We start from the raw sequence: 13,987 nt of genomic DNA on the forward strand, positions 1-13,987 counted from the left end.
TAATTTAGTGCAACCTTACCAAGATTTTTTTATCGGCTTTTTTCTCTGAGCGCCAACGAACTAGTGTTCAGAAGCAACAAATAACACAGCCTAAATAAACAATTATTACTGAAGGTTGCAGAGTCACCCACTCCATTTTTACAGCAATGATGGTTTGGAACATTCTGTTCTTATACGCCGAGTTCTTTCTGAGGAAACGGCGACTTTCTCCATCCTACCGTGAAGGATGGAGTCTGGGGGACAATGGCACCCCTGCATTTTAAGAGTGCCTACCGAAACCACCAGAGGCTCAAGCTCGGTTTAACCGGCAAGTCCACAAAGGGCTCGCGGCGCTTTCTGAGGAATCCAAATCACCTGTTCAAGGTCGCACATCCAGTTGCTACTGGATGCAATCAGCAAGGTCGGGCACGCTGCCGGGACTGCGGCCGGCGGGCTCTCCCATACTCAGCGGGCCCACCTGGTGCCCCGCAATCTGCGCAATCGCGAGGAGAACGCGCCCTCTCGCGACCGACTTCCCGCAGCAGCTGGGCCTGGTGCAAACGTCCCCCGGGCGGAGGCCCGCGGCTGCCGGGCCGGGGCTCCGGAAGGAGGAGGCGGCGGCGGCCAGAGGCTGCGCGCGCGCGCGGTTGGGGTGCGCGCCTATATAAGCTGCGCGGCGTTGAGGGCGGACCTGGGCTAGAGCGGCGAGGTCGGCGGGGTGCCCGGCGCCGCTGACGCCGCCTGCGGGGACTGGGAGGGGAGAGGAAGGAGACGGGAGGAGGAGACGCGAGTGCGGGGTGGCGCCGGTCCACCTCCGCAGCTCTCCTGGCTCCCGCCGGCTTTCGAAGGCGGGCCCGGGCTGCGGCAGCGGCGGCGGCAGTGGCCTCTGCGGCCTGCGGAGGTGAAGCCGTGCTGCGGCGGCCTGAGTCGGCGTGGTGGGGGCCGGCGAGGGTGGGCAGAGTTGGGCGGCCGACGCCGTGAGGTGCTGGGCTGCTTGGCATCCTCGGGGCGGGGCCCTGGGAGGCAGGTGGCCTGTGCGTTTTCCTGCAGGAGGCACCTGCAGAAGTGGCCCCGGCCGGGTGCTTCGGCGTCCCGAGGACTCTGGGGAGGGCGGGGGGTCGCTGTCTTCGGGCCGCCGAGTGCCAGCCCCGTAGAGACGCCTCTCGCGCGGGCCTTGCGGGGTTTGGGGTCCGCGGCGTCCGCGTGGGGCCTGTTATGCCCTTGCTTTGGGGATGCTACTCAAGGGGAGTGGGGGCCATAGCTCCGACGTGCAGGGGTGGAGGGGGTGTGAGGGCCACAGACCGGGGCAGTGTAAAGCTCCCTGGGATGAGCCCTGAAACCTTTTAGGTGTGAGTGGTTCTGGGTTAGTCTCCACAAAACGGAGCACCAACTTGGGGCGCTCGCAGCTTGATAGAGTACCTTGCCTAGTAGGCCCCAGAACAATCACAGGGAAGTTAGCATTCTTGCTCAAGAAGTTTGTCTTAGTGAATGAGAGCTGTAAAAGAATTGTGTGTTCGGGATTTTCTTTTAAATGTCGTTGTTAGTGATTAGAGTTGGGGCTGGTGGTGAGAGGTAATGTAAAGGGGTTGGAATGGCTGCCTTGTCCCAATGGGGAAAGCTTATTTTGTGTGTGTCATCATTTGACCATAGAAATTACTCAGAATGTGGATTGCCCTCAGTTCTGAAGCCATTCCTTGATAATAGCTGCTCTTCCTCCCTATGTGGGAAATTGAATTTCTGGAACCATCCCCCATGTTGTAGATTTTTGCCTAGGTAAAGGCGCCAGTGCTTGGAACTAATTGCTTCCAAGACTGTGAAATGGAAGTACGGTATCTAACGCATCATTGGGTTTTGAGCTCACTTCTGTGGAAGAGAATTTTGACGGCGTGGGTCTGGACTTTTCAGGGGAATTTAAAGCCTCTAGACCTAATTTACTTTTATCCTTAACTTTTTTTTCCCCTTTCCCTCCTTCAGCCTCATCTGTTTCAATGGTGCAACTCTCTTCATCTCCTTTTGGTTACCAGTCACCTTCAGGCCATTTAGAGGAAGGGAAAGAGGGGAACATGAAGTCATCCAAGACCCAAGTGAACCACAGTCAGCATGGGGACAGCCAGAGGGCCGTGAGCCCCTTGCAGTCTACTCTCAGTTCTGCTGCCTCTCCTTCCCAGGCATATGAGACATATATTGATAATGGACTCATATGCCTTAAACACAAAATCAGAAACATCGAGAAAAAGAAGGTAACTTTTTTTTTCCTCCCAGCCTGTATATTCATCACTTTAAATAAGGATTAAGGAACTGACATTTTTGCTTTCTATCAGGACGCATGGGTATTCCTTTCTAAAGATTTCTTTCCCCCAAATTTAAGTAACCTTGAGATTTAACTGGCTGAAAACATACGAGTAAGCTAATAGTGGACATTATTAAACTCTTTCTGTTTGGCTTGACAGGATACCCGAATAAAAATATTCTTCACAGTGAAATTATGCATGCTACTGTTGAAATACTTGAAGAGCTAGCTACTTTAGGTTGGATTAATTCCTTGAGTGTGGTATTAATGTTTCTTTTCATAGATGAGTAATAGCCTGATTTTTTTTAGCTTGTTTTCCTTGTGACTTTCTGCAGCAGTTGATATTGCAGTATAGCTGCTGCAGTCATTGGAAGCTTTAAGGATGGTAGAGCCAGAACATGGCTTAGCACTGATTTTTGTGTTGCTAGGTGATTGTTTAAGATTGGTAGGTGAAAGCATTGTAGAGAGCCTTGTAAAGATAGTCAGGGTTATAACTAGCCTGACGTTACAGTAAATGCTGATGTAAAGGTCCACATCATTCCTCATTTCCTGAGTCATGTAGCCTGTGAAACAGTACTGCACATTGCTTTGTCGTGTCATGATTGTCTTTTGCTTGTGATAGTGAGGTGAGTTACTAATTGCCTGGACCTAGGAACTCTTAGATATTTTTATACCAAGATCTAGTTAAACCTTAGGAAAGTTGCTTTTAATGGAGGAGGGTAAAGAGATTTTTTAAGAGTCTGGTTGACTCTCTTTCTTTTTCTCCCTCCCACCCCCCACCCCAACACACACACTAGGAAGATGGTGAATAAAGGACAGTTACTAGTAGCTTCTCTGTAGCCCTGGCTCTCACCAGTTGTCTTTTGAATGCATGCAGTTGATCACAAGTGTGATAAGGTGAATGTGCCTGGGTCAGCACAAATTTCCTGCCACTGTGGGAAACTAGTCAGAGCTGGACCTATTGATGGAGACCCGTTAATGTCTTCCCCCAGGTGGAGGAACTACATGTACATGTATAATTATACTCTTCAGCTTAACTATGTTACTTTTTTAATTTTGAGTAACAATTTTGTCCTTACTCACAGTTTTGTTTCAAACTTCTGGGAAAGCATTTTAAAGCTATAAAGCCAATATGGAAGAAGCCTAAACATTGCTTTTAGAATATCATATAAAGTCATGTCATTATGGACAATAAATGCAGTTTATTTGTCATTTATTTATATCAAATTTTGTATGAAAAATAGCTTAAACTCAAGGCTACTATAATTCTAGATTTCTAGCTTATAATTCTATATTTCTAGCTTCAAGTCGAGGCTACCTTAATTCTTTTACATTTCTGTACTTACATTAGGAAGTTTCCTATGGAGAGACGCCTACATAATTCAACAGGTAACAGTTTAAGCATGAGATTAGAGCAGGATTTTTCAGCCTCAGCACTACTGACATTTTGTGCTGGGTAATTCCTTGTTGTGGGGGGGGGGCTGTCCTGTGCATTGTGGGATTTTCATCAGCATCTTTGGCCTCTACCCACAAGATACTAGTAGCACCCTCTGCCTCCCTCCCATCCCCAGAATTGTGATAACTAGAAATATCTGCAGATGTTGCCCCTGATTGAGCACTGCTTGGTTAGGAGCACATTAATTAGTTAAATCCCTGTATGTCAAGTGGTCTAATTATAAATAGGGGCCATTAAGAGAAGAGGGTTTTACAAAGTTCCTTGATGGCTCAATGGGTTAAGGATCTGGCGTTGTTACTGCTGTGGCACAGATTTAATCCCTGGCCTGGGAACTTGTGCATGCCACGGGCGCAGCAAAAAAAAAAAAAAAAAAAAAAGGAGAGAGAGAGAAGGGTTTTATTTCTGCTTTTGTAATTGCAGACTAATGTTGATTGTGTGCAGTATTTTTTTCCCTGATTGGAACTCATCTACGATTGCTGATAGCTTCAAGAATTTTGTTTTCATCAGAAATGGTCTGGTATTTTTACAATGAAATTGTTATGGAATGTCATATCAGACTATAGTAAATACTAGTTTCTCTTTTGTAGCTCAAACTGGAAGATTATAAGGATCGCCTGAAAAATGGAGAGCAACTTAATCCAGACCAGTTGGTAAGTGATTTATGATCTTTTGGTCACACTTGCCGGTTTCCTTTTCGTAATAAAACTCTAGATGAATTTAGGGGAGACCAAAGATTTGATAGGCTAAAAAAGAAGAGTGAGAATCCGCTGAATTTTTCAAAGGACTTTGTCTTCACCTATTAGATCTCATAGCTTTGATCTTACTTCTTTTATTCTTGTAGATGGTATGGATGGCACTGTGCATTGTTCAATAAGAGTGAAAATGTAGACTCTCACTAAGCGCCATCATATGGATTTAAATTAAATTTTCACCAGAGGGGACTAAAGAAGATTGGGGAATAATCTAGATTCCTACTGTTAACTGGTGTATTCCAAACCCAACATCACTCTGCTCTAAAATGTAAAAGAGTATTTACTACAGCTTGCCTTGATTTTTGCTAGGTTGCTTCCCCTTAATTCCTTTGATGGTTTCTCCCTGTTTTTTTCTATCCCGGATTACCATAGTCCTTGTTAAGAGGCATGGTTATCTGTCAGAGATATATCTGGCCTTTTAAAAAAAAAATCTTACTATAAATATTTACCATTTACAGCCTTTAAAAATATTGTTTACCTTGCCCTGGAATTACCTGGTAATTGCACATTTTATTTAATATGGTGAAGGGGAGAGTTTCTGCAGTACGGAAATTAAAAAAAAATTTTTTTTGTTGATATTTTCCATTTTGACCCGATCATATCTCCTACCTAAGAAGGGACACAATCTAAAAGCTATTTGATCTAGCTTGTAGATCTCTTGTCTTTTATCTTTTCTTAGCTAATATTCTTCACTGTATATCATAGATACTGGCATTCAAGGACTTTTCGCCTCCCATACTGGCTCTTCCTCACTGACCTAGAATTTTTGTGATGTAGTAAATTACAATTTTGCTGAGGCACAGATTTGAATTGTGTGAGCTCCAAGAACGATGTGGTCAGAGAGCTGGTGAAAGGACTTTGCTGGATATCCGGTAGTTTTAATATGGCTTTGTTTTTAAGTAGTCATGGTATGTTCAGTAACTTTAAAAGTGAAGAAACTTTACTTTTTGTAAATATTCTTGGAAGAAGTGTTCTGTTATAGTAGTGTTTTTGACTTTGGGGAAATACAGGGGATGGAAGTGGAGAGGTTGATGGTTCTCACAGTAGCTCTCTAAGAAATGTTGATGACCTGCTATATTTCAGAGCTCCAGCTAAGCAAACTTAAATCTCAGTATGTCATTAGTGCCTTCACAACTACATGTTGCTTCTATAGTACTAACTTTGATTTCTTGAGTAATATCCTGACAGATGCCAAATTTATATTGCCAACAGATCAGTCCTTTGAACTCTAATTCCTAGGGCCAGTTGCCTTTGGCAAACTCTTATTTCACTCTGCACCCCAAAACCTTTTCCTCTAATCTTTGCTGTGCCAGTTGATGGTTTGATGACCTAGAAGGATAGAGTTGCCCATAACCTTAGAGAATATCTCATTTTTCTTCTCATAGTTCATATCTGGCCTACTGGCAAGCCTTGTCAGTTCTGCCTTCAAAATAAATCCAGAAACTGATCATTTCTCATAAATTCTGTTTCTGCTTTCCTGGTCCTAGCCATATCACCTTTCATCTGCATTACTGTAACGGCCTCCTCACAGGTTTTTCTATTTCTGCTCTCTCTCCTCACGTCGATTCTCAACTTAGTAGCCTCAGTAATCATGTTCAAATACAAGTCAGGTGGTCATTTCTTTGCTCAAGAGTCCCCATTGATTTCCATCACAGCGGCAGAGTGTCCTATAAGGCCTTACAAAATAAGCTCCCTGCTTCCTTTTACATCTTCATTGCACTTCCTAGACTTCTCTCTCTTGCCATCTTCATCTCAGCAACACTGGCCTTTTTAGTGGTCCTCAGACATCCCAGGCACGCTTCTACTTCAGGGCTTTTGCATGTTCTGTTCCTACTGCCTGGGATGCTTTTTTCCTAGATGTCTAAATGGTTCAGTTCCCAACCTCTTTCAGCTTTTTATTTGAAGGTCGTCTCAGTAAGGCATGTCCTGACAATACCATACCACTATTCCCCCGTTCACACTCATAACTCCTTCCTTGCTTCAGTTTTCGTAATAGAAGCACTTCTCTGACAAACTGTAAAGTTTTGTCTCTACATTCCACTAAAGTAGAGATTTTGTTTATTCATTTCTAGTACTTAGAATAGTTCATAACATTTAAATAGTTATTACATAATAGATTTACTAAATATAAAATGATTGAATATTGAGTTTTTAGACATGATTATATAGTTAGTGATACTTTTGGGAAATAACATCTTATATAATAAGCAATATATGCTTAAGGTAGAAATTTAGAAAATGCAAATGAACGTGAAGAAAAAAGTCTGTAATCTGATCCCTCAGAGCACTGATGTCAGTTGTATAGTACTTAATTAAAAAGCTCTAAGTTTAGTTTTTGAAGTTGGAATAATTCACATAGTTTAGAAATTAGGAAATTTTAAAAAGGGTAGTTTTTCTTCTACCTTGTCCTTCCTCTAAGTTCTTAGTATTATGATTCTAATAAATTCCTTTGTATCTGTCCAGAGTTTTCTTTAAGCCTGTGTAAACAAATACTCTTCTCCAACTTAGCTTGATAAAGATACTTTTTGGCCTTTATTTTTGCTCCTTTTTTTTTTTTTTTTTTTTTTTTTTTTTTTAAATATACCTTGTTTTTGGAGCAGTTTTAGGTTCACAGTGAAATTGAGCAGAAAGTAGAGAAAGTTCCAGTATACTTCCTGAGCCTACTCATGCACTGTCAACATTCCTTAACAAAGTACTTCATTATTACAATTGAACCTACATTGACACATCATCATCAAAGTCCGTAGCTTACATTAGGATTCAACTCGTTGTGTTCTACATTCTGTCAGTTTTGAGAAATGTATAATGGCATGTATCCCTGTTAGAGTAACGTACAGAATAGTTTCACTGCCCTAAAAATCCTCTGTGCTCTACTTATTCATCCTTTTTAAATACATTGTCAGTGTTTCCATAATACTTTAAAGTTTGGTTGAGATGTTCTCTGAAACTGGGAGTTCCCATTGTGGCTCAGCGGTAATAAACCCGGCTAGTATCCATGAAGATTCGGGTTTGATCCCGGGCCCTGCTCAGTGGGTTAAGGATCTTGGTTTGCCATGGGCTGTGGTGTAGGTCACAGATGTTTGGATCTTTGGTTGCTGTGGGTGTGGTGTAGGCCGGCAGCTGAAGCTCTGATTTGACCCCTAGCCTGGGAACTTCCATGTAACGTAGGTGCCATCTTAAAAAGCAAAAAAAAAAATTCTCTGAAACCAAGCCTGGTTCTTTTTTGGGTGGGAGTTCATTGAAAATATTCTCATTTTTTTTTCTTTGGAAATTGATTTGGTTATTCTTTTGGAGTGAACTTTTCAGAACTTTCCCTTTAAGCTACTTATCATCCAGTTTTAAAAAGTTATTTGCAGGAGTTCCTGCTGTGGTGCAACAGGATCGATGGTGTTTCTGCAGTGGCAGGGATATGGGTTTGACACCTGGTCCAGCCCACTGGGTTAAGGATTCAGCATTGTGGCAGCTGTGGCATAGGTTGCAGCTCCGACTCAGATTTGATCACTGCCCTGGGACTCCATATGCCATGGGGAGGCCAAAAAGAAAAAATATATATTTTCAAAGATTGGGGCAAAATAATTATTCATAACAAGTTTATTTCTCTCTCTCTCTCTTTTTTTCTTTTTGGCTTTTTAGAGCCGTATTTGTGGCATATGGAAGTTCCCAGGCTAAGGGTCAAATCAGAGCTACAGTTCTGACCTATGCCTCAGAAATGTGGGATCTGAGCTGTGTCTGAGACCTACACCATAACTCACAGCAGCACCAGATCCTTAACCCACTGAATGAGGCCAGGGATCAAACCTGGGTCCTCGTGGATAGTAGTCGGATTAATTTCCGCTGCAGCACAGTGGAAACTCCCTATTTTTTTCTCTTTTACTCCTTTTATCTTTCTGCTCTCCTTTGGTTTATTTACTGCATTTTCTAATTTTAAGCTGACTGCTTAATTGTTTCTCCCCCCCCCCCGATAAATATTTAAAGCTGTGACTATTCCTTCAAACACTGCTTTTGCTGTGTACTATAGATTTGATTTGGTACTGTTTTCAGTATTGTTGATTAGAAATTTTATCACTCGGTTTGTGTTTCTTCTTTCACCCAACAGATATTTGTAATACTGTGATCTGCATGATCATTTCATCCGCATAGTCACTGTAACCTCTTTTAGTAGTCACTCTTAGGTAACCTGTTGAGACTAAGCTATAGATTTCTAAGCTTTTGCTAAGATTGCTACATAAACCTAGATTTCTCCTTTAGTAGTAAGAAAAATATCTTAATAAGTTTTTTAGAGTCCCATTTGTAACTTTATTTTGATTCAGATCTGGATTTGAAATAGAGAACTGAGACTCAAGTGAGCTCCTACAGCTGTAGTCTAGGTCAGAGCTCTTGGGAACTGGCACCCAGAAAGTGGCAGAGGGGTTTTGAGCATAATAGCTGGATTTGAGGGGTAAAATCAACATAGCTTTGTAATTATGTAGGAATAGAGAGAAGAGCCAGGAGTGGTTTCCAGGCTTTTGGCTTGAACAGGTGGACGGATGGCAAAACCATTTGTTGGGCTTTGAAACACTGGGCAAGAAGAATGTGTTGGGAGGATAGGATAAAGAACTCAATTTTGGACCATTGATTTTAATGTGCCTGTGAAACATTAAGGACTGAGATATCTAATAAGTATTTAAGAAAAGGTCTGGAGCATAAAGAAGTGTAGTCTTCAAATGTATCACCTGTATGACTGCTAGTTGAAGCCATGAGAAAAGATGAGACTATCTTGGGTGAGAGTACAGAAAGCAGAAAAGAGGAGTTCCCGTCATGGTACAGTGGTTAATGAATCCGACTAGGAACCAGGAGGTTGCGGGTTCGGTTCCTGCCCTTGCTCAGTGGGTTAAGGATCTGGCATTGCCATGAGCTGTGGTGTAGGTTGCAGACGCGGCTGGGATCCCGTGTTGCTGTGGCTCTGGTGTAGGCTGGTGGCTACAGCTCTGATTCGACCCCTAGCCTGGGAACCTCCATATGCCACAGGAGCGGCCCTAGAGAAGGCAAAAAAAAAAAAAAAAAAAAAAGAAAAAGAAAGCAGAAAAGAAGCCAAGGACAGAATGCTAAGGAACTCTAATATTTCATGTTTGGATAATAATTGCTAAAAATATTTATAGTGAATTTACTTTAGGGCCAGGCATCATTCTGAATAATTTATAAATATGAAATTATTTAAATTGTATGACATTTCTGTGATGTGGGTCCTATTTTCTTTATTTTATAAGTGCTTAAAACTGAGCTGAGAAAAATTAATGGAAAAATTGCTGGTAAATAAAAATATGGAGAAATGGGAGAAAAATGGAAATTTAGTGTTATAAAAAATCGGGAGATGTTTTTAGAGCAGAAGGATGCCTTTATGTTAGTCTTCTGAGATGTTAATCTAAGTGAGAGCTATAAAAGGTCCATAGGTTTATTTACTTATTTATTTATTTTTGTCTTTTTGCCATTTCTTGGGCCACTCCCACGGTATATGGAAGTTCCCAGGCTAGGGGTCCAGTCGGAGCTGTAGCCAACGGCCTACGCCAGAGCCGCAGCAACTCGGGATCCCAGCCGCGTCTGCAACCTACACCACAGCTCATGGCAACGCCGGATCCTTAACCCACTGAGCAAGGCCAGGGACCGAACCCACAACCTCATGGTTCCTAGTCGGATTCGTTAACCGCTGAGCCATGACGGGAACTCCATAAAAAGGTCCATAGTTTTAAAGGAAGGGATTGACATTGCTGATTTTAGCCAGGACAGTTCTAGTGGAATGGTGGGGACAGTGTTAGTGGAATGGTGGAAACAGTTCAGGTTGATAAGGGCTGAAAGGAAATGGAGACGATGTAGATATTTTTGAAATTTGTCTGAGACTGGAAGGAGGTGGTGCCAGAAAGTTACTTTTTATTTTTCTTATTTGGGCTCAGGGAGACTTGAACTTGTTAAATGTTGGTTTAAGCATCAGCAGAGAGGAAGAAGCTCAAGACGCTAAAGAAGGAATCATGGAATTAAGATTTCCTATGTGGAGTTCCTGTTGTGGCGCAGCGAAAACGAATCTGACTAGGAACCCTGAGGTTGCTGGTTTGATCCCTGGCCTCACTCAGTGGGTTAAGGATCTGGTGTTGCTGTGAGCTGTGGTGTAGGCCAGCAGCTTTATCTCTGATTAGACCCCAAGCCTGGGAACTTCCATGTGCTGAGGGTTTGGCCCTAAAAAGGCCAAAAAAAAAAAAAAAAGGTTTCCTATGAAGGCAGAATTGATTAGGATCCAGGGCACAGGTAGAAGGATATTTCTAACACCGTATAGAGAAAGGGAGAAAGAAAGGATGCATCCACATTTGATAGTGAGAAGTTGAGGTAATTCCCCTTTGATACTGCTTTTCTTGAGTCAAAGTTAATACTTAACATTTGGGAGTAGATAAGAAGGGATATTCCTTTCTAGCTTTATATCCCTTTGAGGACTGTGTACTATGGTTGTTATCTGTGCATTCTTCGTTCTATAGTTGGGGGGCCTCTCTACCCTTTTATGTGGAATACGTAGTCCAAACAAAATATCACGTAGAAGTTATAATGCGTAATAAAGTGAGTGTTGGAACCCACCACTCAATCCAAATAGTGTATTATCAATATAATTGAAGCTCATTTCCAGAACTCTCTCTTTCCTATAACCTGATCCTGAATTTTACCCCCTTTATTTTCTTCCTTTTGTTTTAGTAGAACTTATTTATTGTCCTTGTATCTGTTAGGGTTGCTTTTTTGAATTTTTTTTTTCAAATTGCTTTTTTGAATTTTTATAATAAACATTATACTGTATTTTCTGCAGTTTACCCTTTTCACTCATTATGTTTAGGATTTTTATATTGATGCAAGTTACTGTATTTCTTTTGCTTTTCTTTACTCGGTAGTAGTCTGTAAGTAGATGGATGTTTGAGTTGCTATTATTTTTTGGTGTTCTAATTTGATCAGTCTTATATATATTATTGAGATACAGGTGTAAGATTTTTTCAGGGTATATACCTATCATTGGGCTATGTAGTTTGCCCGTAGTTAACTTCATAGTAAAAATGCCAAATTGTTTTCCAAAATTCTTGTACCAGTTTATGCTAAGACAGGTAGTACACATGTTTCTATTGCTCTATACCTTTATAAAGACTTAGATTATATCAGATTATTTTAAAAATAGCTTTATTGAGGTATCACAAATGTAACATTAACCTATTCTAAATGTGCAATTCAATAATTTATAGTAAATTTGTAGAGTTATAACTATAATGACAATCCAGTATTATTTATTTATTTGGTCTTTTTGTCTTTCTAGGGCCCCACCCACAGCATATGGAGGTTCCCAGGCTGGGGTCCAATCCGAGCTGTAGCCACCGGCCTACACCAGAGCCACAGCAACGCAGGATCCAAGCCACGTCTGCAACATACACCACAGCTCACGGCAATGCTGGATACTTAACCCACTGATCGAGGCCAGGGATCAAACCCGTGTCTCCATGGATGTTAGTTGGGTTTGTTAACGCTGAGCCACAACTGGAACGCCACAGTCCAGTTTTATATCATTTCCATAACCCCTTCAAATACCTTTTTGTGCCCTTATTTGCTTTCTATGTCTATAAATTTTTTTTTTTTCCTGGAGATTTTGTAAAAAGGTCTTGCATCTGGCTTCTTAGACTTTGTTCTTATGTTTTTGAGGTTCATCCATGTTACAGCATGTATCAATAATCATTTCTGGAGTTCCCGTCGTGGCGCAGTGGTTAACGAATCCGACTAGGAACCATGAGGTTGCGGGTTCGGTCCCTGCCCTTGCTCAGTGGGTTAACGATCCGGCGTTGCCGTGAGCTGTGGTGTAGGTTGCAGACGCGGCTGGGATCCCGCGTTGCTGTGGCTCTGGCGTAGGTCGGTGGCTACAGCTCCGATTCAACCCCTAGCCTGGGAACCTCCATATGCCGCGGGAGCGGCCCAAGAAATAGCAACAACAACAACAAAAAGACAAAAAAAAAAAAAAAAAAAAATTAAAAAAAAAAAAATCATTTCTTTTTATTGCTAACTAGAATTCCTTTGTTTATCCATTTAACAGTTACTGGATATTTGGATTGTTTTTCTTTGGGACTATAATGAATAATGCTGTTATATAAGTTTCTGACAAGTCTTCATGTGAGCATATGTTCTCATTTCTTTTGGATAACTACCTAGAAATAGAATATTATACTATTTTTAATTATGCAAGCTTTATAATATGTCTTTATCTGGTTGGACAAGTTCCCCACCTTGTTCTGTTTCATACTGACTGGCCTTTTGTCCTTTCATATAGGTTTAAGTTAAAGTCCCATAAAAAAACTACCCTTTCTCTAATGATCAGCTTTGTTCATCTGTAAAATCTCAAAAAATTTTGCTTCTTTAAGTTCACAGTATTTCCGTTATAATACTTAATTTGTCTGTTATAGGTAATTATTTATAAGTCTTTTTTTTTTTTTTGGCTGCCCCGAGACATGTGGAGTTCCTAGGTCAACAATCAGATCCAAGACACAGTTGTGACCTAAACCACAGCTGTAGCAATGCTGGATCCTTAACCCACCATGCTCGGCTGGGGATTGAACCTGCAACTCAGATGCCCAAGATGCCGCTGATCCCATTGTGCCACAGTGGGAACTCCAACAAGTCTTTTCTATCATAGTATAAATTTATTGAGGTTGCTTTCATCTGTGTGATCCTTACTGTACTATTTGTGTAATATATTTGTATAGTGAATGAATAATGACAGAGGGATCCTACTGGCTCGGTGCTCAGGCCTCCCTGACTTTTGACTTTATAGATATGGACACAGCTTAATAATTATAATAATAATTATTATTCAGATTTCTAGTATAGAAAATTGAATTTTTTTTTTGGTCTTTTTAGCACTATACCCACAGCATGTGGAAGTTCCCAGTCTAGGTGTCAGATTGGAGCTGTGGCTGCTGGCCTATGCCACAACCACAGTAATGCCAGATTGGAGCCACATCTGCTACCTACATCATAGCTCACCACAAACAATGCTGGATCTTTTTTTTTTTTTTTTTTTTTTTTTTTTGTCTTTTTGCTATTTCTTGGGCTGCTCCCGCGGCATATGGAGGTTCCCAGGCTAGGGGTCCAATCGGAGCTGTAGCCACTGGCCTGTGCCAGAGCCACAGCAAAGTGGGATCCGAGCCGCATCTGCAACCTACACCACAGCTCACGGCAATGCCGGATCGTTAATCCACTGAGCAAGGCCAGGTATCGAACCTGCAACCTCATGGTTCCTAGTCAGATTCGTTAACCACTGCGCCACGACGGGAACTCCTGGATCTTTAACCCACTGCACAAAGTCAGGGATCGAACCCTCGTCCTCATGGATACTAGTCAGATTCGGTACCACTGAGCCACAATGGGAATGCCTGAATTTTTAAATTTAACTTTATGTAACTACTAAATACTTTCTCCTTACTTTTTTGAATATGTATAGTAAATGGCTAGTTCCTAAAGTCTTAA

The 13,987-nt window shown here is 41.7% G+C and overlaps 1 protein-coding gene across 20 annotated transcripts in view; it reads left to right on the plus strand.

The window, feature by feature from the left end:
- Window positions 442–13,987, plus strand: part of CAPRIN2 (caprin family member 2) — a 44,735-nt gene continuing 31,189 nt past the window's right edge. For 13 of the 20 annotated variants that reach the window (XM_021092109.1, XM_021092102.1, XM_021092113.1 and 10 more), the window contains exons 1-3: window positions 442–688; window positions 1,954–2,219; window positions 4,313–4,375. In XM_021092109.1, the coding sequence (XP_020947768.1) occupies window positions 1,968–2,219; window positions 4,313–4,375 (315 nt within the window). In that variant the 5' untranslated portion in view covers window positions 442–688; window positions 1,954–1,967. Of the gene's footprint in view, window positions 881–1,953; window positions 2,220–4,312; window positions 4,376–13,987 lie in introns of all 20 variants that reach the window. The other 7 variants (XM_005664010.2, XM_021092108.1, XM_021092115.1 and 4 more) reach the window with 3 other exon arrangements.

The sequence above is a fragment of the Sus scrofa genome, chromosome 5 (assembly GCF_000003025.6).
Source record: "Sus scrofa isolate TJ Tabasco breed Duroc chromosome 5, Sscrofa11.1, whole genome shotgun sequence".
In the NCBI taxonomy this organism is placed as follows: Eukaryota; Metazoa; Chordata; class Mammalia; order Artiodactyla; family Suidae; genus Sus; species Sus scrofa.